This window comes from Petaurus breviceps, unplaced genomic scaffold (assembly GCF_028583685.1).
Source record: "Petaurus breviceps papuanus isolate PSGF00001 unplaced genomic scaffold, PetGlider_PUasm1.0 90574, whole genome shotgun sequence".
NCBI classification, from domain to species: domain Eukaryota; kingdom Metazoa; phylum Chordata; class Mammalia; order Diprotodontia; family Petauridae; genus Petaurus; species Petaurus breviceps.
In genome coordinates this window covers 6,055,669-6,077,284 of record NW_027187277.1, presented here as the reverse complement: position 1 = coordinate 6,077,284, position 21,616 = coordinate 6,055,669, and the positions used below count along the sequence as shown (strand labels likewise).

The following is a 21,616-nucleotide window of genomic DNA, read 5'->3' as shown; positions in this document are numbered from 1 at the left end:
GGGAAGAGGGAGGGAGGGAGGAAGGAAGGAAGGAAGGAAGGAAGGAAGGAAGGAAGGAAGGAAGGAAGGAAGGAAGGAAGGTCCTTACAGTTATGAGTTGGCAGCTTATCCTGGAAAGGATGATTAATGGGGGATGTGCTTCAGGGTGGGTTGTGTTAAATTTCAGGCTCAAACAATCTTACAGCCTGTTTATTTAAAGCTTTTTCTGCTTTTCTTGCTCTGAAACTCTTGTCTTATCAATGTCCTAACAGCTCTGAGTAAAGAACAAGGGTCCTATGAAAAACATGAGCCTAGAGATACAGGTCACAGACTGGGGGGGAGGGGAGGGCAGTGCCAAGTTACCTGATCCTTCAACCACATGGTTCATCTGCTGGGCCACAGATCTTCCCTGTGAACAGGGGAGAGAATTGTCTTCAGACCAAGAGAGGAACTTGGGTACCACTGATAGCCACCTAGAAGGCTCTGAAGCAAGCTCTCAAAGCTGATAGGTAGAATTCTTCAATAATAGTTTCCAAAGATTCTTATACAGTGTGGTCTTTTTTTGACTCTTGATTTACATGTGTGAAACATTGAGCTAAATCCTCTGCATATTTAACACACATTTTAAATTTTGAGTTAAAAAAGATTTAAACCATTATATTAACTTCTCAGGCCTCCCTGGCTCTTGTAACATGCAAAGTAGAATTAACATTCCTAGACTACTTCTAGTCTTTCAGTGGTTTCTTGCCATATGGTACCACTGACAGAAACTCCAAAAAGTTAGTTCCTTTGTGTATTTGGAAAGATAATGGAAATTATGGATAAGAAGGTTTTGTCACAGAGCACTGGTCTCATAAAATTTTGATGTAAGAAGCATTTGTCTTTGATACCTTCCCAACTTTCAGTGGCTCCGTCCTAATTCCTGGTTCTCCCCGTTCTGTGCTTTGTGAAGCAACAAATACTCTCATGCCTCTGGCTGCCTAAAGCCTCCTTCTGCAGAGTCCCTCCAACCCTACATCTGCCTTACAGAAAGTAGTCTATACCCCAATGCTCCAGAATTATCCTTCTCTCCATCCTTCCCACTCCACCTCCCTTGGTGAAATACAATTATTGATAATATATTTAGGTAGTCGTAGAAAAACACTTTCCTAGGGGTGGCTAGGGGAGCACAGGCCCTGCAGTCAGAAGGACCTGAGTTCGGATCTGGCTTCAGACACTTACCACACACACCCCAAAAAACTAGCCGTGTGACCTTGGGCAAGTTACTTAACCCCATTTGGCCTCCAAAAAACAAAAAAAAAAAAAAAACCCAAAACCCAACACTTTCCTTATGAAAGTTGAAAAATAAAATCCTATCCTATGAAGCTTTTCTGGACTTGATTCTGTAACAATGTAAATGAAACCAGCATTCAGGACCATCCATGTTCCAGCACTGCCCTACCTTTCACAGTTATCTTTGTCTCCTTTTCCTGTAAGAAGTTTCTATTCCAGCAAAACTTATTTCCATCTCTGAACACAAAATGGACAATCCTACGTTCATGTTTTTGCTCCTGATGTTTCTATCTAGAATGTCTTTGGTTACTTCCTTCAGTTCTTTCAATTCAATCTTTTAGGTCCTACCACTTCTATGAAGATTCACTCCCCTGACAGTTTCAACCCAAAGTTCTCTCTCATCTCCTGTCCCATGTCTTTACTAACTGTTTCTCTTATTTGGCATTTTGCTTGTACTGTTCTGTGATTTTGAGTACCCAATATGCCTTCCCAGGTTGGTAGTAAACCCACTAAGAACAATGATGTAGCTTCAGCTCCTCCAGCTCCTAGCACAGTGGTCTGAAAGCAGTAAGCGATTGATAAACTTTTGAAAATAATCCCTTCGGGGATGTCCCCTCCTCTCTTTCAGTGTTATTTTGAAAGGCCTGCCTCCAGGGTCAGATTTCCCAGAAGGACACCATAAGATCCAATATACTGTTTATGACAGAGCTGAAAACAAGGGAACTTGTAAATTCCATGTTAAAGTCAGAGGTAAGAATGACAGTGAATGCTTTTTGTTTCTTCCTCTTTTCCTTTCTATTTCCAAGAACTATTCAATCTCTCTGGAGTGGGGACAGGGGCAGGCCGAGTTGTCTTTGTGGTTGTCTCACTTTGATTCAGTGCAGAAGCCCAGGAGCTAGGGCAGGTCAGGCAGCTGGGATCTTGGCACACAAGTGCTGGACTGCAAGAGGTACCAGACAGTAGTAGTAAGGCAGCTAGGTGGTAGAGTGGCTAGAACACTGAACTTGGAGTTAGGAAGATCTGAGTTCAAATCCCACCTCAGACAATAATTATGTAATAGCAGTTTCTTGTTAAATGATCTTTTGTGTTGTACTGTATTATGGAAATGCTTGTTTTATTCCATAAATTAAAAATAAAATTTAATAATAAAAATTAATAGTTATGTAACTGTATAAGTCATGTGCCCTTTCTCTGCCTCAGTTTCCTAACCAGTAAAAGTGGGGATAATAATAGCACCTGCCTCTCAGAGTTATTGTGATTATCAAATGAGAATATTTGTAAAGGGCTTTGCAAATTTTAAAATTATATAATGCTATCTTGCAGTAGCAAGTAGAAAGCAGGACTGGACTTTGCATTGGAAACATCAGGAACTTTAGCTCTGCCATTTATAAACTGTGTTATTTTGGGCTAATCCCTTTATTTCTCTGGGTGAGGAAGCTGCTGGGTGAATGATGAGGCATTTTATGAATAGAGCTGCTATTATGAGGAACACATGCTAGCATTTACCATTTCTCTGGAGAAGCTGGCAAAAGGATTCTTCTGCTTTCATATAGGCATATGAATGAGTTAAGGTTAAGGACAGAACCAGGTCAGAAGCTTGTCTGCCATGCTCAGCCACAGCTAGACAATAGTAAAAGGAGGCTGACTGTGTCCAGAGAGAACTGAAATGATTAGGGATGTCTCTGGTGGGACATTGGGTTAACCTTTACTTACTAAGCATTGCCAATCAAAGACTGTTGCCAGGAATTCTAGGGGCAGCCTTGCCCCAGAGCCTGAGTCCATGAAGGGAACTCAACCAGCTAGTATAGATGGTCTGGAAGGACCGGCCCCCAAAGCTACAGCCCTGACATGCCCATGGCCAGGGTGGGGCAGTATTGTGCAGTGGGATGGTTGATCATAAAACATGGAGTAGCAAAGATCCAAGTCTACTCTTTACAAGCTGTGTGACTTTGGGTGAATCATTTAATCTTCCTGAAACTATTTCCTTATAATGTAAAATAGAAATAAAAAGACTTGTGGCACCTACCTTGCGGGAAGGCTGTGCAGATTAAATAAGATAGAGAAGGCTTCGGACATACAGTCTCATATTCAGTAGAATCTGGAGCAAGTTAGCAGAGATAACTAGTTCCACCCGCTCATTTGACAGAAAGACTGTGGTTCAAAGAAATGATCTGACTTGCCCAAGGGAACACAAGTAGTAGACAGCAGAACCACAATTCTTAAATTCCGTAACTTTTGGTGGCTCTCCACCCTACCCCCCCTCAATCTCCGGTAATGTAAACATTAACTGCTATCACCATCATTCGCTCCTGTTTGAAGGGTTAGATCTAAAAAAACTATGTGGTAGGTAAAGTGTCCTTTTTCCATTTTCTCCCCTCCCCCAGCATCCTTTTTTACCTCTCTCCCCTTTTCTTGGTTCTCCCTTTCTCTTAAATTGCCCAGGGTCCCCCCTCATAGTGCCTCATTGGGACCTAGGCCTTGCTTCCCTAAGGCTTTTACTCACCTCCACCCGTAGAAGAAAGTCTTCTTATAACTAGAAGTTGGGGGATGGGGGAGAGATCATCTAGGGATGGGAGAAGTATGATAGGACTTGATGTTAGGCTTCTCAAGGGAAATGGAAAGACTTCTTTTCACCATATTCAGTCTGGACAGGAACAGAGCAGCACCCAGACAGGTCAGGAATAAGTGGTAAGAACAGTTGTAGTGCCCTTGAAGGAGGATAAGCTTAGGGACAATCGATCCAAGAAGTGGTCAGGCATAACAGGAGAGTCTAGAGCACAGGATGTTCCCCAAAACCTTTTAAGCTATAAAAGCTAAAAACTACATTAATGTACATAAATCTACCCTTGAGTGCCCTGCACTGAAGGGTACATTTACATGTTTACTGAAGCATGCAGGCAAGAGGTCAGGGGTTTGGAAAGAGAGAAATGCTATGAACCAGACAGAAAACACTTGAGAAAAGAGGGAGAAAGAGCTGGGTATTTGTGGATAAAAGCAACCAGGATATGGGTAGGGCTAATTTTAAGACAAATGAAGTGAACCTTGGTTCCTGAGAGAATATGAATATGGCAATATGAGGGATGTTCTGGAGATGGTGTTAAGGAGCAAAGAGGAAGCCTCCTCCTCCTCTTCCGGGACCAGTGCTTTGAGAGAAATGAGAGAAAGTGCATCCATTCTAGGAGAGGTAGTTAAGGCTGCAGTATTTTCTAAGAGGAGCCATGTTTCCATGAGTAAAGAAGAAGGCAAGGAGAGGTCTGACAGTAGGAAATTTGTGAACAATAGAATGCATTTTCTAAAGCTTACAGTGGAAAGAAAGGGAGAATGGAAGGGCTGAAGGTAGGCCTAGGGAGCACAGGAAAGGAGTTTACACTGAGGTAGCCTGTTACTCTCAACTCAAGCAATGCAGAGAGAAGAGAGTTTTCTAGCCATAGGACGTTGGATTTTCTCACCCTTCTACCTTCCCTTTTCTTGGAGGTTGCCACAGGCACCAGAATGCCTACTTGTGGCTCTAGCTATTGTTTTGGAGAAGGCTTTATTTTTCTGAATGCCCTCTCTTTGCAGTCCAGCGTTGCAATAAGCTTCATGCTCCAGAGAATGGCTACATCAAATGCTCCAGTGATGGCAATAATTACGGAGCGACCTGTGAGTTTTCCTGCATTGGAGGCTATGAGCTACAAGGCAGCCCAGCCAGAGTGTGTCAGTCCAACTTGGCCTGGTCAGGCACAGATCCCACTTGCAAAGGTAAGTGCAGAGCTGGTTCCTAGACTGTTGTTAGGGAGCCCGGTGATGTCATGTGTTCAGGATTAAAGGGATGGAATACAGGGAAGTGTAATGGGGCTTCCGTTCTATTTTGGAGGCTTTGAATGTCATTCTACTTCATCTGAGCCTCCTCAGAGTGGGGCTCTCCTTCTTGCTTTGTTCCTTCGTCTTAGCCCTTATCTCCTTCTTCTTTCCTCTGTGCCTGAGAAGGAGGATTGGCGCTTCACAGAATTTTGAATCAGGGAACGTTCATCTTCATTGCTCCCAGTATCCTTTTTCTATAGGGTGGTGGAGTGAAAGAGCCGTGGGTTAGGAAATAGAAGGCAAGACTTCTGCTCCCAGCTCTGCTAAATAATTACTGAGGAATATTGGATAATTCATTTACTTTGGCAAGGGCTCTTCAGTTTCCTCATCTACAAAATTGGATTGGTAGTATCTATACTATTTACCTTACTAGCAAGCATGGCTCAGATGAGAGAATGGATAAAAGCCTTTGTAAACCTTAAAGCACAAATAATGATAAAGTATTATTATCATCAAGGCAACAGAAGAAACCTTTCACCGCTTTTCTCCCCTTTCCTGTTCTGGGCCTGAGGTCAGGAAGATATGAATTCAAATTTGGCCTCAGGCACTTACTAGGCATATGACTATGGGCAAGTCATCGAACCTCTTTTTGCCTCATTTTCTTCAACTGTAAAATGGAAATAACAAAAGTACCTACCTCACAGCTTTGTTGCAGGGATCAGATGAGATGTTTGTAAAGTACTTAGAACAGTACTTGGCTTTTTGTCTGCCTTCCTCCCTTCCTCCTTTCCTTCCTTCCTTCCTTCCTTCCTTCCTTCCTTCCTTCCTTCCTTCCTTCCTTCCTTCCTTCCTTTCTTCCTGCCTTCCTTCCTTCCTTCTTTTCTTTCTACCTGCCTTCCTTCCTTCCTGCCTTCCTTCCTTCCTGCCTTCCTTCCTGCCTGCCTTCCTGCCTACTTGCCTTCCTTCTTGCCTTCCTTCCTTCCTTCTTCCCTCCCTCCCTTCCTTCCTTCCTTCTTCCCCACTTCTCCCCTGTCCAATACACTCAATTTCTTTTTCCTTCTCTCCCATATTAGAAATTGTTGATTTCCATATTTGTGATACTTTTTCCTCCCTCTTTCCTTTCAAAATCTTATAAAATAGATTTTGTGCGTAATACAGCAGGGAACTCTGAGGATCCCACTTTATTTCTCTGTGCTTTATTTAAATAGAATGTTTGAGCTTTCAAAGACCTTAGTGATCACTGAGTCCAACTTCCTATTTCATAGATGATGGAGCTGAGGCCCAGATAAAGGGAAGTAATTAGTCCAAAGTCACACAGAAAGTTAGTGGAAGAGATTAGAGAAGGTGAATTAGAGAGTTGCCTTCTTTTTCGGTAACTCAGCATCCTGACACAGATAGGAGTTGATGCACTTAGGATAGGAAGACCATGAGGCCATTTCGCTTCTCTGGTCCTTAGCTTCTTTGTCTGTGAAATAAGGGTTGACCTAGAATACCTCTAAGACCCCTGCTGGCACTAAATCAATGATCCTGTGACCTTATGATCTCTGATAGAAGATTTACTTCCCGTGTGCTAATTTGGCCCCTCTGTCAGGTACAAGATGATCCACAGCATTTCAGTTTCCAGTTAGACTGCTGATGGGTCAGTCATTCAATAAATATTAAGCACTTCCTATATGTCAGGTACTATGCTAAGTGCTGAGTATAAAAAGAGAAGCAAAAACAGTTCCTGTCCTCAAGGGGTTCACAGTCTAATGAAGGAGTCAACATGACCAACTATGTGCAACAACTATGTACACACAAGCTGTATATGAGATAATTTGGAAATAATCAATAAAGGGAAGGTACTAGAATTAAGAGGAATAGTGAAAGGCCTCCTGCAGGAGGTCGGATTTTATTTGGCACTTGAAGGAAGAGAATCCAGGAAGCAGAGATGATAAGAGAGCACGCCAGGAGTGCTAGAGGAAATGCCAGGAGTTGGGAGATGGAGAGCTTTGGTTGAGGAATAACAAGGAAGCTGATGTCACTGGATTACAGAGTATGTGAAGGGATTTAAAATGCAAGAAGACTAGAAAGATGAAGGGAAAGTCAGGTTAGGAAGGGCTTTGGACACCAAATTAAGGAGGCTATTTGGGAAAAGGAAGAAAAGGGGTGGGCCTGTGATATGCTTAGATCAGTGCTATAGGAAGATGATTTTGACAACTGAATGGAGAATGAACTGGAGAGGGGAAAGACCAACCAGCAGGTTACTGCAATGAGTGCAGTGCTGGGATTGTGGCAGATTTTGTCTCTATGTTTGCTTCTGTCTGTCTGTCTCTGTCTCTCCTCTGTATGTCTGCCCCTTTTTTTGTCCTGCTCTAACACTTACACATACACACACACACACACACACACACACACACTCTCTCTCTCTCTCTGAATGTTCTTTCCTTATTTTTGATCTCCAGATAACTTGCCATTTGTGAAAGGATTCATGTTCCTCTTTTGACCACCAGGGAGACCTTTGATTTGTATAAATGTAGGGTAAATGTTAATACACTTGTTTGAAAGTGAAGGAGACTTGGGTATCTGTCATGCACATTTTTCTAGCTATCATATTTGAACCCATTATAATATTGGTTATGGTAATAATCTCTGGGATGAATGGATTCAGTCTATTAAATATGATGTTGAGCTTTTCCCTTGGGAAGATCTCTACACTTTACATTAATTTAGTAGGTTCAAGCTTTGATTAAATAGACATAATTTACAAAAACCATGATCAGGTACTTTTATTTCCTTAAATTCAGAATTTTGAGCAGTAACTGGGTAAAACATCACTCCATGCCTGAATTAAGAGTAACATCATAACATCAGCCCTAGAACAAAAATTGACTTTGAGGTTACCATCCACATGACTTCAACCAACAATATTTTGATTAAAAAAAGTGTTGAACAAATAACTGAATCATTCAGATTTTTTGGTAGAAATAGAGGCATTTATAATGACAATTTGGGACCAGGCCATCACAATTAGAAACTTTAGGAAGGTTATCTTTAAAGAGCTCATACTGAGTGATCATTGCATATTATGTAAGGCAATGGTGGAAATCCTGCAACACATCACCACAGGCAGCAAAAATTTAGCACCTACTGAATACCTATTAATTTAGAAGATTTTTTTTGGGGTTTTCAGGGGGCAGAATACCTATTAACATATAACCTGGTAGCTAGAATTATACATCGGAAACTCTTTTGTGGACTGACAGATCCCCATAATGCAAATACAGAAATAAAAATATCCTTGTGAACCTAACCATTAAAATGCATTGAAACTGGAGCATTATTACCAGCCAAACCAGTATCACCAATAATCTGTAAATAATATTGATCCATAAAAACTTCAGAACAACATTTTAACATTTTAAATACATGAAATCATACCAAATATTCATTATTTCTAAGCTAGGTAGAACAAAAATCTTTCAAAATATAGACCCCTGGCAGGAGAAATCAGTCATATAGGAACAGGAAGTGGCACATATCCTCCCTATCATCCTGTCTGCTACTAGAGTTGTGCAGAGAATGTATTCTGTAAGTCTACACAAGATGAGTTTTTATCCTAATACTTTTATTTAGCATCATCAACAACAATAACAACCAGTTTGTTTGCAATGTACTGAACTTGAAATATGAAAGAATAAATAGGGGAGAGTTACTTGTCCAAGTTACTTGTTATTCTTAAAATATTGTATAAAAGTCAGTTGTTCTTCTATGCGTTTATTCTCTTACTAAGTATATTTTACCCAGAGGCAGTTTGGTGTGATGAAGGATTTGGAGTCTAGGGACATTGGTTTGAATCCTGCCTCTGTCACAATCTTTGAATCCTTAGGCATGCAGACTTAACCAATCTGGGTCTCAGTTTCATCATCTTGGAATAGATGACTCCCTTCAACTTTAATACAAAGGAAGCCTTCTGAGTGATGTTCCTTGTCAAGCTGAACTTTCCCCTCAATTTCCTGCTCTTTCATCCTCAATTAACCCACTTCTCCCCCTACCCCCCCCAATGACTTACCCTTTCATACCCTCTTTAGATTGTCAATCCATGAAAAGCTCCTACAGCACAGGGAGCTTATCCCTAGTTTTAACAGGGTGCTGACACATAGGAGACTCTTCATATATATATATTGATTTCCTGGAATTATGGAGTGCTCTGAGCAGAAACAGAGGATCTCTGACCCAAGCACTGACCAACCTTTTCCCACTGCAGCTATGAAGATCAATGTGGGTGTCAGGACTGCTGCTGCCCTCCTGGATCAGTTTTATGAGAAAAGAAGGCTCCTTATTGTGTCTACCCCAACTGCCCGTAACTTGCTCTACAGGGCACAACTTTCGATGCTTCAGGTAAGACCCAACTAGGCTGAAAGAAAGAGGTGGACAGGGGAAAGCCTTCCCTGAAATCTCCCTCCACCTCTTCCCCTAAAACAAGCCAGAAATAACCTGTTTTTCCTCCAGTATTACAGAGCACTTTGTTCTCTGAAATCGCAATTCTCCTCTGCACTTGTTATATATATCCCTTCCCCCTCCATAAAATGCAAGCACCTTGAGGGCAGGACTGTTCTTGTTATTGTGTCCTCAGTCCCCAAGCTGGGAACATAGTAGGTGCTTAATAAACTTAATAAATACTTGTTGGATTTGAAATATATTTAATATTATCATTCTCTGTGTTTGTGTTGATTCCCCTACTAGACAGTAAGCATCATGTGAGCAGCAACTATCTTCTCAAAACTTTTTGTCTCATCCATTTCCTGGCATAGTATCTCCCTGGGTATTTAATGTATATTTGTTGAATTAAAATGACTTAATGCTAAAGTGGGTGCCAAAGAATGAAGTCAATTCAGAGACTTCTTCCTTCCTTCCCTCTCTCCTTTCTTCCTTCCTCTGTACCTGTAATGGGAATGTCTTCTTCCTCCCTCCCTCCCTCCCTCCCTTCCTTCCTTCCTTCCTTCCTTCCTTCCTTCCTTCCTTCCTTCCTTCCTTCCTTCCTTCCTCCCTTCCTTCCTTCCTCCCTTCCGTCCTTTCTTTCTTCCCCTCCCTCCTTCCCTTCTTCCTTCCTTTCCTCTTTCCTTTCTTCCTTCCCTCCCTCCTTCCTTCTTTCCTTCAATTTCTCCATTTATTAAGTGCCCCTTAGCAAATAACTGTGCTAGGGGATGAAAAAAAAATACTTTAGAACTTTGAATATCTGTGATTTCTTGAGTGTGGGTACTCTTTGTACCAACAAAGATCAGAATGTTTCTATAATACAAAAGTTGCTGTGACCAAAGAAAAAAGTATTCAGCTGGCGCGCCCAGCCTAGTGATGAGCTTTTCTGAATGTGACCTGGTTCTCAGATGACAAGCACACAGTCCATCATTGGCCCATCCCTAAAGCTTCTATATCTTGTGTTCTGCTGGCTTAACTTTCAGAAGCCTCCAATGTTAACTTCATGCCACAGAGGCATCAGAATAGGATTTTAGTGGTGAGGAGATTAAAAGATAAGTGTGATATATTCCCTGCCTACAAGGAATTAATAGCTTTAGTGCAACTGTTGACATAGGCATAAATAGATTACAAAGTAGACTTTGTGGATGCCTTTGTTTTCTTTGATGAATCATGCATCCCTATGAAATGTGGGGACCTTGACTTCGTTAGGATCTGAGAGATAACACATCCTGAATAGTTTGAAAATAGAAGAACTTGTGGCACGCACTTGGAGCTGGTGATGTATATAGTGAGGATAGCCAATGTGATAGAAGGCAGAAGCCAGAATTTGCCTTTGTTATTGACAAAGGGTTACAATCGGTGTGTATTGTTCTGAATAAGACCAACTGGCAGAGCATCCCAATGCATCTCTGAAGTGTTCGGCAGAAATTATACACCAAAGCCCCCTAAACCTGCCAGAAGGGGCCCATACCAGGGTCCCTGGAAACCACCTAATAGTCCATAATAGAGAGGGAACTTTTCACATGTGTTGCTAGAAACATAGCCCAGATACAAGTCTGTTCTTGTTAGGTACCCAAGACTTTACTAGAAATGGCACTCCTTAATACCTAGTTCTATATAAATGCATCTTTCAGGAGACTCAATGCTGTCTTCCCTACTGGGTTATAAACTGGTTAATAAACCCTCCTATAAAATTATAATTGGCTTGGCTGTCATGTCCATTTCATTTGTCCATTTGATCTCTAGGTGTAATTGGGGGGCACTCTTCCTCTCAGTGTTGGTATGATTTGAATGGCATTTTTTTATTCATCCTTGATGCAGAAACCAAATGCAAACCTCCAAAGAGCTGTTCCTCACCTATAAAATTCATTTTGGTTCTTTCCTAGAAACCAGATTCATTGGAGAACTGAAAAACAGGAGGCTCCAGAGTAGATCTAGTGGCTATTAGACCAATAGGGTTAATTGATGTTGCCTTGAGCTCCTGCTTTTCTTTGACACCTGGACTGACGCTGGTGTTCTGGTCATATAACCCTGGAGAGGGGGTAGCATGCGGTGATGGGCTAAGCACCGAGTAGGGGTCAGGAGTGTTGGTTCTTCCACTAACTTGTGCAGGTCACTTCAACCCTTAGGTCTTTAGTTTCTTCATTAAAAAATGTGTGTTGAATAATCTCTGAATAATCTAATAAATAAGTGTGCCACTTGCCAAAGGATTTCAGGGTGGAGGTCAAAAGACTCCTGAAAGGGCTTGCTGCTGATTGAGAGCAGGGGAAGGGTCCTAGGTTGTGCAATTTCTTAGGAAACCCAGGACTCAGGTCTGTCCAGTCTTACAAAAGTCTGTCTCTGGTTTCCAGATAGTTTCTCTCCATTCTCATTCTGAGGAGTCTTCACAGAGGGTGTGGAGAGAGTGTACCCCCATCAACTGTGAATGTATACATTTAAGCCAACCTAACAATACTATTTTATAGAGCAAAAACAATTAAAAATTTAAGCACAAACTGTCTGCTACCTATTTGATTAAACCAAACAGAAACTCATCCATTCCAAATCTGGATTCTGTGACTGTATGAACATGACATACTACTCAGAGATCCTCTCCCCTTACTCCATTTAGTTCTGGGACCCTCCGTGGAGCCCTATATTAATCAGGTCCAGTCCCAGGCAGATGTGTGAAAGAGGATGTTTGGTCCCCAATACTCTTACATCCTTTGTCACATTTCCATCATTCCTGCTGTGTGGGATGAAAGAGTTCAGAGTCTGAATCTGAGATCAGAAAAGGTCTTTATTCTTTCTCAAGAGAAAGGACTCCTCCCCTCCCCCCTTGTTCAAATGGTGTCTGCCAGGGAGAGAGTAAGAGGCAGAAGCAAGCCTATGGTTTGGGCTTTTTTTTTTTTTGCTTTTTAGAAGGCAACTAGGGTTAAATGACTTGCCCAAGGTCACACGGCTAGTTTTTGTGTTAAATGTCTGAGGCAGATTTGAACTCAGGTCTTCCTGACTCCAGGGCTGGTGCTCTATTCACTGTGCCACCTAGCCACCCTGTTATATAACTTTCTAATGCAGAAACCCAACCCCTCAATTGGCCTTCACTCTCTTTAGTAGGGAGGCCAGCCCACAACCTAAGTGGGGAATGTATCTTGGAGACAAAGGACACAGAAACATGTGGGTGTCCAATGCAAGGCCAGGAAGGCAGTTTTATCCTTATTTGGCATATCTTGTGCTGAGGTGGCACTGGGGAGGGTCTCCATTGCTCTAAGTCCCAGAGTCCTATAAGGTCAGGTGACTTCTAAACTTAGGCCCAGTGGATGCTAAAGCTACTCTAGATTTGATTTTTCAGAATGGGGAAACTTCACTGCAAATTATCCCTCACACTGCCAATGCAGCTCTTTCCTTATTACCACCCCCTCCCTCCCCATCCCACCAACTCCCAGAAGTGTTGTGTCCCAAAGAGATTTGCAACTGTCAGCATCCCAGGATCTGATCTCTTCTTTCTCTATTACTATTTCTAGTGAGGCTTACCATTTCTTACCATTGGAATTGCTAGATGTCTTAATGAAAACATTTTGCATTCTCCATTGTGAACAGCTTAATGTGTCACTTCTTTAGAGACTGAGCTCTTATCCCAATGGAGTCCACTATGCAGAAATTCTAGGCAGGCCTGCTGTAAGCTGAGACTGTCTCAAAAGCAGCCCATAGACCTTGCTGCCCAGAGGAGGGGCTATGGAAATATATGTGGTCTGAAAATAAAATGGCATTTACTTGAAGACATTTTGAATTTTCCTCTTAGTTTTTGTTTGTTTGTTTTGCTTTTTTGGAGGGGGGAAGGCAGGGCAATTAAGTTACTTGCCCAAGGTTACACCTCCAGTAAGAGGCCAGATTTTAGCTCAGGTCCTCCTGACTCCAGGGCCGGTGCTCTATTCACTTCGCCACCTAGCTGTTCCTATTTTCCTTTTCAAAAATCTATTTTAGCTGCCTCAGTGACTTTTCTTTTCCATTGCCAGGAAAGGTGCTTATCAAATCACTTGGCAAAATCTGTCTGGACCTATGTTGCTCTGTCTTTTTCCCAGGACCAATTCATATGATTGGAACTTTTTTTTTTTTAACTTGGAAACATTTTTTACTTCTTTCTTTGCAAGTCAAATTTAAAAGTTCTCTAGGGCAGCCTTAGGGTTTTTTTGTTTGTTTGTTTTTGCCTTTTGGAGGGGGGAAGGTAGGGCAATTGGGGTTAAGTGACTAGCTCAAGGTCACACAGCTAGTTTTTTGTGTTGTGTCTGAGGCCTGATTTGAACTCAGGTCCTCCTGCCTCCAGGGCCAGTGCTCTACTCACTGTGCCACCTAGCCACCTCTTGGTTTTTTTTTTTTAAAGGAAGTTTGGCTCCATGGAGTTCTCATCAATTCTAGACACAGACACAAAGGCTACCATTTTTTTTTCAGTTTTAAAAATAACCTTAAAAGTAAAATTTTCATTGAATCCCAGTGGAAAAAAAGCACTGCTTTAGGAGGCAGAAGACACAGGTTTGTGTTTTGTCTCTGTCACCACCAGTGTTATTTTGGGCCCATTTAATTCCTTTGGGCCTCCTATATATCTAATATGGAAAATGAGGGGGGTTGGATTAGATAGCATTGAAGGTCCCTTGCTGCTTTATAGCTTTGATTTTTTGATTCATAGGAAACTATTTAATGTATTTTATTTCATTAAATATTTCCCAATTACATTGTAAAATTTTTTGAACATTCATTTTTTAAAATTTTGAGTTCTAAAATCTCTTTCTCAGTCAAGCAATCTGATATAGAATATACATGTGAAGTCATGGAAAATGTATTTCTATATTAGCCATGTTGCAAAAGAAAGCACAAAAATCCAAGAAAAATAAAGTACGAAAAAGTATGCTTTGATCTGTACTCTGAGTTCATCAGTCTCTTCTTGGAGGTGGATAGTACTTTTCACCATGGGTCATGGGAAGGTGTTTAGGGATTATATAAACCAGAGATCTGGGCCTAGGTTACTTTCTACGATCAAACATAAACTTCTGTATTTGTCATTTAAAACCATCCTTCACAATCAGGTCCCTGCCTGTTTCCAGTCTTGTTACTCTCATTCTTCTTCAGATACTCTATGATCCAGCCTTTTGCTATTCCTTACAGAACAGACACTCCTCCTGACTCTGTGCCTTGGCACTGGCTGCCCTGTAGTATAATAAATACAGTTCTTTCTTCTCTCTTAGAATTCTTTAATTCCTTTAAATATTCAGCCCAAACACCACATGCATTGTGAAGCCTTTCCAGCTCTTTCCCTCCTGATGTCCCTGAGGCATCAGGGATGAGTGCTTTCACCATAAATACATCTCCTTGTAAAAATGTAAACTCCTTGAAGGCAGGGACTGTTTGATTTTTGTCTTTGTACCCTTAGCACCTAGAAGTCTGGCCAGTTAACAGGTAATAATTGGTTGGTTGCCTCTACTGGGCAAAGTTCTTTTCCTCCAGTCACACCTTTTTCTTTGTCCATTTTTCTCCTGACACCAAAGACCTTTTTTCCTAAAAATATTCCTCTTTCTCATGTTGGCCTTTTCAGCAATCACAGTGTGGTCTGGACCTAAGGCACATCACGGTTATTGAACTAGTTGGCACATATCCAACCCTGATAGGAAGAATAGGAATGAGGATCATGCCTCCAGCACTCACCTTACAGCTCAGGTAAGAGAAAATCACCTTTTTTTTTCTTTCCAGGTAAATGCACTTTCCTTTGGCGACTAGGTGGCGCAGTGAGTAAAGTGCCAGCCCTGGAGTCGGGAGGACCTGAGTTCGGTTCCAGCCTGAGACACTTAACACCCACACAAAAATACTAGCCGTGTAACCTTGGGCAAGTTACTTAACCCCAATTGCCCTCCAAAAGGCAAAAAAAAAAATACACTTTCCTTTGCTATTCCCTAAAATTTATTCCCTTTCTTGTTCACACTAGTGAATCCCTTTTATTTTCAGTTCACCCTGCTATAGTCTGAGTGTTACAACAGTAAAAAATTGACAAATCATTCCTTGCCAAGTTTTAAGGGAAATCAGTCCTGGTCCTTCCTAAGCCTCATGACCTTGATTTAGAAAAGCCAAGATCACCCAGTGCATTCTGGGTCATCACCAGGCATCTTGGCTTTTGTCTTGCCACTGGCCTTTGACAATTCTAAAGGAGATAGTGCGGCTGATGACTTTGTATAGCTCTCTGCCTCACTTAAATCCAGTTCACCTGCAGGTCAAGATGTTACCCTTATGATGTTCTTTGTTCTTTTTGAAATGTAAGACAAACAACAACAAAAGAAACTTGGCAGTGTTGGTGAAAGGAATCAGAAAAAAAAATCCTTCTCATTTCTAAAGGGTCTTTTACTAGTCTTTTTGGTGAAATTGCTTCAGTTATCTATCTAATCAATCCATGTATGTATGTTATTGCTCAGTTGTTTGTCTGACTGTTCATGACCCATTTAGAGTTTTCTTGCAAAGATATTGGAGTGGTTTGCCATATCCTTCTCCAGCTCAAGTTACAAATGAGGAAGTGGAGGCAAACAGGGTGAAGTGACTTGCCCAAGGTCACACATCTATCAAGTGTCTGAAGCCAAATTTGAATTCAGGAAGATGGACTTCCCTGACTCATGTATGTATACACTACACCAGAATGTTCTCAGTAATTGAACCTCTAGCCACATTCTGTGGTTTTGTCTGGTTTCAGATTGCTGCTGCGGATCCCTCTTAACACCTTCAGCATATTATTGGTGGATAAGCACGGTATGGACAAAGAACGCTACATGTCTATAGTGACACCAGTGTCCCTTTTCAACCTGATTGACACTTTCCCCTTGAGAAAAGAAGAGATGGTCATACAAGCTGAAATGGGCCAGGCATGCAACTGATGATGGCAAAACCTGGAAACTTCTGATTGGTCAATGGATTCCATTTCCCTACCTATATAATACCCAAAGCATGTCTTTTTTTTTTTTTTAATGTCACTGATGTACAGATTTCTTTTGTAATTTTAAAATTTTATTTTATTATGTAACTTCTTTGCATCTGAAAATGAACATTAAGGGATTTTTGAACTTTTAGGTATCTCTGGAAAATTTCATACTAATAACAGAATTTAGAATTTCTAACCCTCTATCCTCATAACATCCTCTTTCCACCCCTATCTCACTGAAGTGAGTGACCTTGTACAGAATTTGATAGACCATGGCAACATATAGATCTGGGACATTTCATTCAGTGCATAATAGAACTCTCTTATTGTATTTTTTTTAATTAAAACTTTTATTAATAAAAAATTTTGGGGCAAATTCAGAATCGAGTATTTTGAAATTCACTTTGCATGTGTAGACTTACCATTGATCATGTAAACATCAAAACTGACTTTCATGAGAAAGAGAGAGAAGATTAGAATGGCAGCCTTGCTCTCACTCTTTCAGAGCAAAGAAGCTACATCTCCCTTTTAGAGTTTTAGAGGTATCTTCAGGCATTCTTAGAGTTTGAACTCATTGAAGATAGAGATGGTTGTTTGCTTTCTTCTGTGTCCCCAGTGCTTAGCAAAGTGGCTGACACATAGTGCTTAAAAATGTTTATTAGGGGGCAGCTAGGTGCACTGAATAGAGCACCGATCCTGGTCAGGAGGATCTGAGTTCAAATCTGGCCTCAGGCACTTGACACTCTTACTAGATGTGTGACTTTGGGCAAATCACTTAACCCCAATTGCCTTGCCTTCCCCCCATCTAAAAAACAAACAAAAAGTGTCTATTGACTGACTGTGGGGTGTCATTCTCTAATGTTATTAGCCTGAGCCCCCATTCCAATGTATTTTGCTCACTTTCAACTGACAGTAATGGATGCTTCAATTGTACTTAACCAACAAACACATTCATTTGCTTTTAAAAAGGGATGATTCTCTGAACATATGGCAAGACCAGAAGTATAGACATTTATCCTCAATAACAGGGAGCACACTTTTTCCTATACTATCTTAGTCTCTGAAGAGACAGAGTTCAAACTTAAAGCATTTCTTGCATGTCATTCATTCTAACAAGCTCACTTCTAAATTGTACATGGCCTTTGGAATAACTAGATAGATAGATAGATAGATAGATAGATAGATAGATAGATAACATGAGTATGTATTAAGTTCCTGCTATGTGCCAGGCCCTGTGCTAAGCAGTTGGAATACAAAAACAAGAAAACAAGAGTTCTGAGGAGCTTTTCTCCTAGTGGGATAAGAAAACATATAAAGTAGAAAGGGGGAAGGATGGTGGTAGTACAAGCATAGGATTAAAGCAACTGGTATGGAGGAAACCAGCAGATCAGAAAATGAGATAGGAGGGAAGTAGGCAGCATGACTGGGACGACTGGTGACCTGGTGGTTCCAGGATCCAGAGTGGTTCATCATTCCTTGAGTGGCCCTTAAAGGAGAGTTATACTCAGGGGAAAAGACAAATGATGTAAAGGTGGAATAGATCACAGGATGGTGAGATTACTGTAGCTCCCTCTTGGCTGCCTTCAGTATGTGCTAGGTCAAGTAGCTCAATAGGGACCTTTCTATGCACCATTTGGACTGGCTACTTTTAAAACATGGCATTAATTCCAGTTTCCAGACCTCTGGTGGCTTGACATTCTGACCTTTCAAAGTCTATAGTTTCATAGATGTCTACAATACATCTTTACCTAAAAGCAGGAAATAATAAAGACAAAGAAGCATAGTAATAGAGATCTGTACTCACAGGCCACCTGTTAACTTCAGGTGGAGAATGACCATGAAGAGCTTTACAGTGTTTTCTCTCTCACCCAAAGAACATCCAGATAGGCAAGAAGAAGAGGAAGAAAAGGAACAAACATTATTAAAACACCTACTAAGCACCTAAATCAGGTACTATGATAAGTACTTTATATATATTATCTCATTTGATCTTCACAACAATCCTAACTGGTAGGTGTCATTATTATCTGCATTTTATGGTTGAGAAAACTAAGGCAGATTGAAGTTAAGTGGCTCTCCCACGGTCATACAGCTAGTAAGTGTCTGAGGCCAGATTTGAACTCAGGTCTTCCCATATCTAGGGCCAGTACTCTATTCATTGCACTATCTCTGCCTTTGTCTCTCTTTCTCTACCTAGTTAGCACCTTACAAATGTACTTTGTTTTGTCTGCATAGGGACAAGAGAGGGGAAGGGAGGGATATATAAGAAGGAAGACGGTATAGTAAGGGGGTAGTCATAAGCAAAACAAACTCAAATGTTGGAAGTAAAAATATGAAGGGAAGGATTAAAGGGAAAGGAAGAAAATAAAGAAGTTGGGATAAAGGGTGGGGCAAATAGAAGAGAAGGCCTATGATAGAGGAAACAGTCTGTGTCATTTATAGATCAGATGAAAAAAAACAAATTCCCCCTTTTTTCCACCTTCTTATTGTTAAAGTTGGGGGTGATGGCAGCACAGAGAGGAAAAATGCAAGAGGATAGGGTGGAAAGTAATCTTTATTTAATAATTATAACTGAATATGACTGGGTTGAAGTCATTCATAAAATGTAAGCTAGCAGAGTGGATTAAAAGACAAAATTTGACAATCTGCTGTTTTCAAGAAATACACTTAAAACATAAAGATTCACATAGAATTAAAATGAGGGGGTAGAGCAAAACCTGGTATACTTTGGATGAACTCCCAAATCAGAGGCAGCAATCACGATTTCATATAAAGCTATAATATATTAGATATGATGAAAAGAGATAAGCAGGGAAATTTCATTATGATTAAAGGCACCATAAGTAGTGAAATCAATACTTAATAATTCGAAGTCATTATTGTTGTTAGTTATGTCTAACTCTTCATGACCCTATTTGGGGTTTTCTTGGCAAAGAAAGTGATTTTCCATTTCCTTCTCCAACTCATTTTACAGATAAGGAAACTGAGGCAAACAGGGTTAAGAAATTTTCCCAGGGTGACATAGTAAGTGTTTGAGGCGAGATTTGAATTCAATTCTTCCTGACTTCAGGCCCAGCACTCTATCCATTGCACTCTATTTACTGACACCTAACTGACTGCTCCCTGCCCCAAATTCAAGAGCTGACTTTCAGTAGTTACCGTGTTTCCCTGATAATAAGACCTATCCCGAAAATAAGCCCTATTGAGATTGCTACTGTAGTGAAGGTGATCCCCTGCGCTACACGCTACATTACGGTACCCTCTGTATGCACCGTCCCCCACCCCCGGGTGAAACACACGCCGCGCTCCGAGCTGTATCCAATCAGAGCTGCAGCAGTGAGCGCGTCATCCTGTTCTTCCCCAGTGATTTGCTTGCTGGCGCCATTGAGAGCAGTGCCGCGGAGGAGAGCTGAGGCAGGACAACATAAGCCCTTCCCTGAAAATAAGCCCTCTGGTGTTTTTCTTTCCAAAAAAATAGTAAGACAGTGTCTTATTATCGGGGAAACATGGTACCAGTGAGAGAGCTGCTCTGCTACACAAGAAACCCCAACCAAGAAGCAGATCATCTGTGAATGATATAACACCAGCGCCTCACAAATATATGCTGTGCTCAGGGTGAGAGGTGGCTGCCCCCTTTGGGGGTACTCTCCAGCCCCATCCTTAATATATAAGCACTAAATAGAATACCATCTAAATATTTAAAAGAAAAGTTCAATGAATTTGAGGGAGAAAGATAATAAAACTTAATGTATTTCTTTCAGACCTAGACAAATCTAATCAAGAGTTAAGCAATAAATTAAAGAACTAACTAGAAATTTATAGAAGGTAGAGATGATAGATCTCTGGAAATTGCTGAATGGGAATAGAAAGGAATTTATATACCAATCAGGGGAACATGGAACCTTTACAAAAATAGACCATGTCTTGGGGTCATAAAGACCTCTTTAAAAATACAGAAAAACAAAATTTTTGGAACATATGATTTACTGATCACTATGCATTAAAATGATATTCAAGAAAGTTTTTAAAGAAAGAATTAAAAGTATTTGGATATTAAATATCACAATTCTAAAAAATTGATGGATCAAATAACAAAATATAGAAACAATAAAAACATTTCATCAAAGAAAATGACAAATTAATATTCTAAAATTTATGGGATACAGCTAAAGATATTCTTTGGGGGAAAATTTTTATTTCTAAATGCCTTCAGCAACAAAAAAGAGAAAGAATAAAAAATTAGCTGAGCATATAACTAGAAAGTCTTGAATAACAAATAAAAAATCCCCAACTAAGCCACCTAGTGTAAAGTCTTAAAATTAGAGCTTAAGAAAAGTGGAGGCAAAAATACCACCGAATTAATAAATAAAAATAGGAGCTTTTTAGAGCAAAATCAAATAAAATAGATTAAAAGTTGGCCAAATGATTTTTAAAAGAGGAAAACAAAGCTGTAACAAAAATGAAAAAGGAAAACACAACAATTGAAGAAGAAATATAGAAGAGTATTTGAAATGATTTTGTCCAATTATATGCTAACAAAACTGATGATTTAGAGGAAATGGATAAATACCTGCAAAAATATAAAGTATCCAATTTAACAAAAGAGGAACCAGATTATTTAAAAAAAGCCAAATGCAGAAAAAGAAATTGAACAAATGTGATAGTAATGGAATATAAAGATCCCCCTGTATTGGCTTGGTTTTCAAATTGATTGTGTTAAAACCCAGAGCTTGTTAATCCCTGTGGGATAGACTTGTTGATGTGAAAAGAGAGTCCTGAACTGGGAAGAGCTGGTGATGTAGATTTTGGAGAGACAAGAGAGAGGCAGAAGAACTTTTTGGAAGCAGCACCTCGTGGAGGCAGAGAGAGACTTGAGAGGATTGCTGGGGGCCACTTTGAATCGCCCTGGACTTTTGAGACCTGTCCCCGGAGCTGCCAAGGACTGAGGAGACATGGCTGTTTTGCTGGTACTTTGTCTGTCTGTTTTGATGTTGTCTTGCCAGATTTGTCCACTGGTGAAAGACAGTCCTGTTGAAGAGGCCCTGGAACCTGGCTGTTGGCTAAGAGCTCCTGAGACTGTTCTGCAGACAGAGAGTGAATACTGTCCACTGGTGAAGGACAGTGCTGTTGTTGCAGGGGTCTGGAAACTGTCCTGCAGACAGAGTGAATGCTGTCCACTGGTGAAGGACAGTG

The 21,616-nt window shown here is 40.7% G+C and overlaps 1 protein-coding gene across 3 annotated transcripts in view; it reads left to right on the top strand.

The window, feature by feature from the left end:
* SRPX (sushi repeat containing protein X-linked) overlaps positions 1–21,616 on the top strand; it is a 116,949-nt gene that overhangs the window by 88,428 nt on the left and 6,905 nt on the right. For 2 of the 3 annotated variants that reach the window (XM_069063479.1, XM_069063477.1), the window contains 5 exons: positions 1,880–2,001; positions 4,813–4,992; positions 9,281–9,414; positions 15,059–15,180; positions 16,199–16,806. In XM_069063479.1, coding sequence (XP_068919580.1) covers positions 1,880–2,001; positions 4,813–4,992; positions 9,281–9,414; positions 15,059–15,180; positions 16,199–16,379 — 739 coding nt within the window. In that variant the 3' untranslated portion in view covers positions 16,380–16,806. Of the gene's footprint in view, positions 1–1,879; positions 2,002–4,812; positions 4,993–9,280; positions 9,415–15,058; positions 15,181–16,198; positions 16,807–21,616 lie in introns of those variants that run through there. The other variant, XM_069063478.1, reaches the window with a different exon arrangement.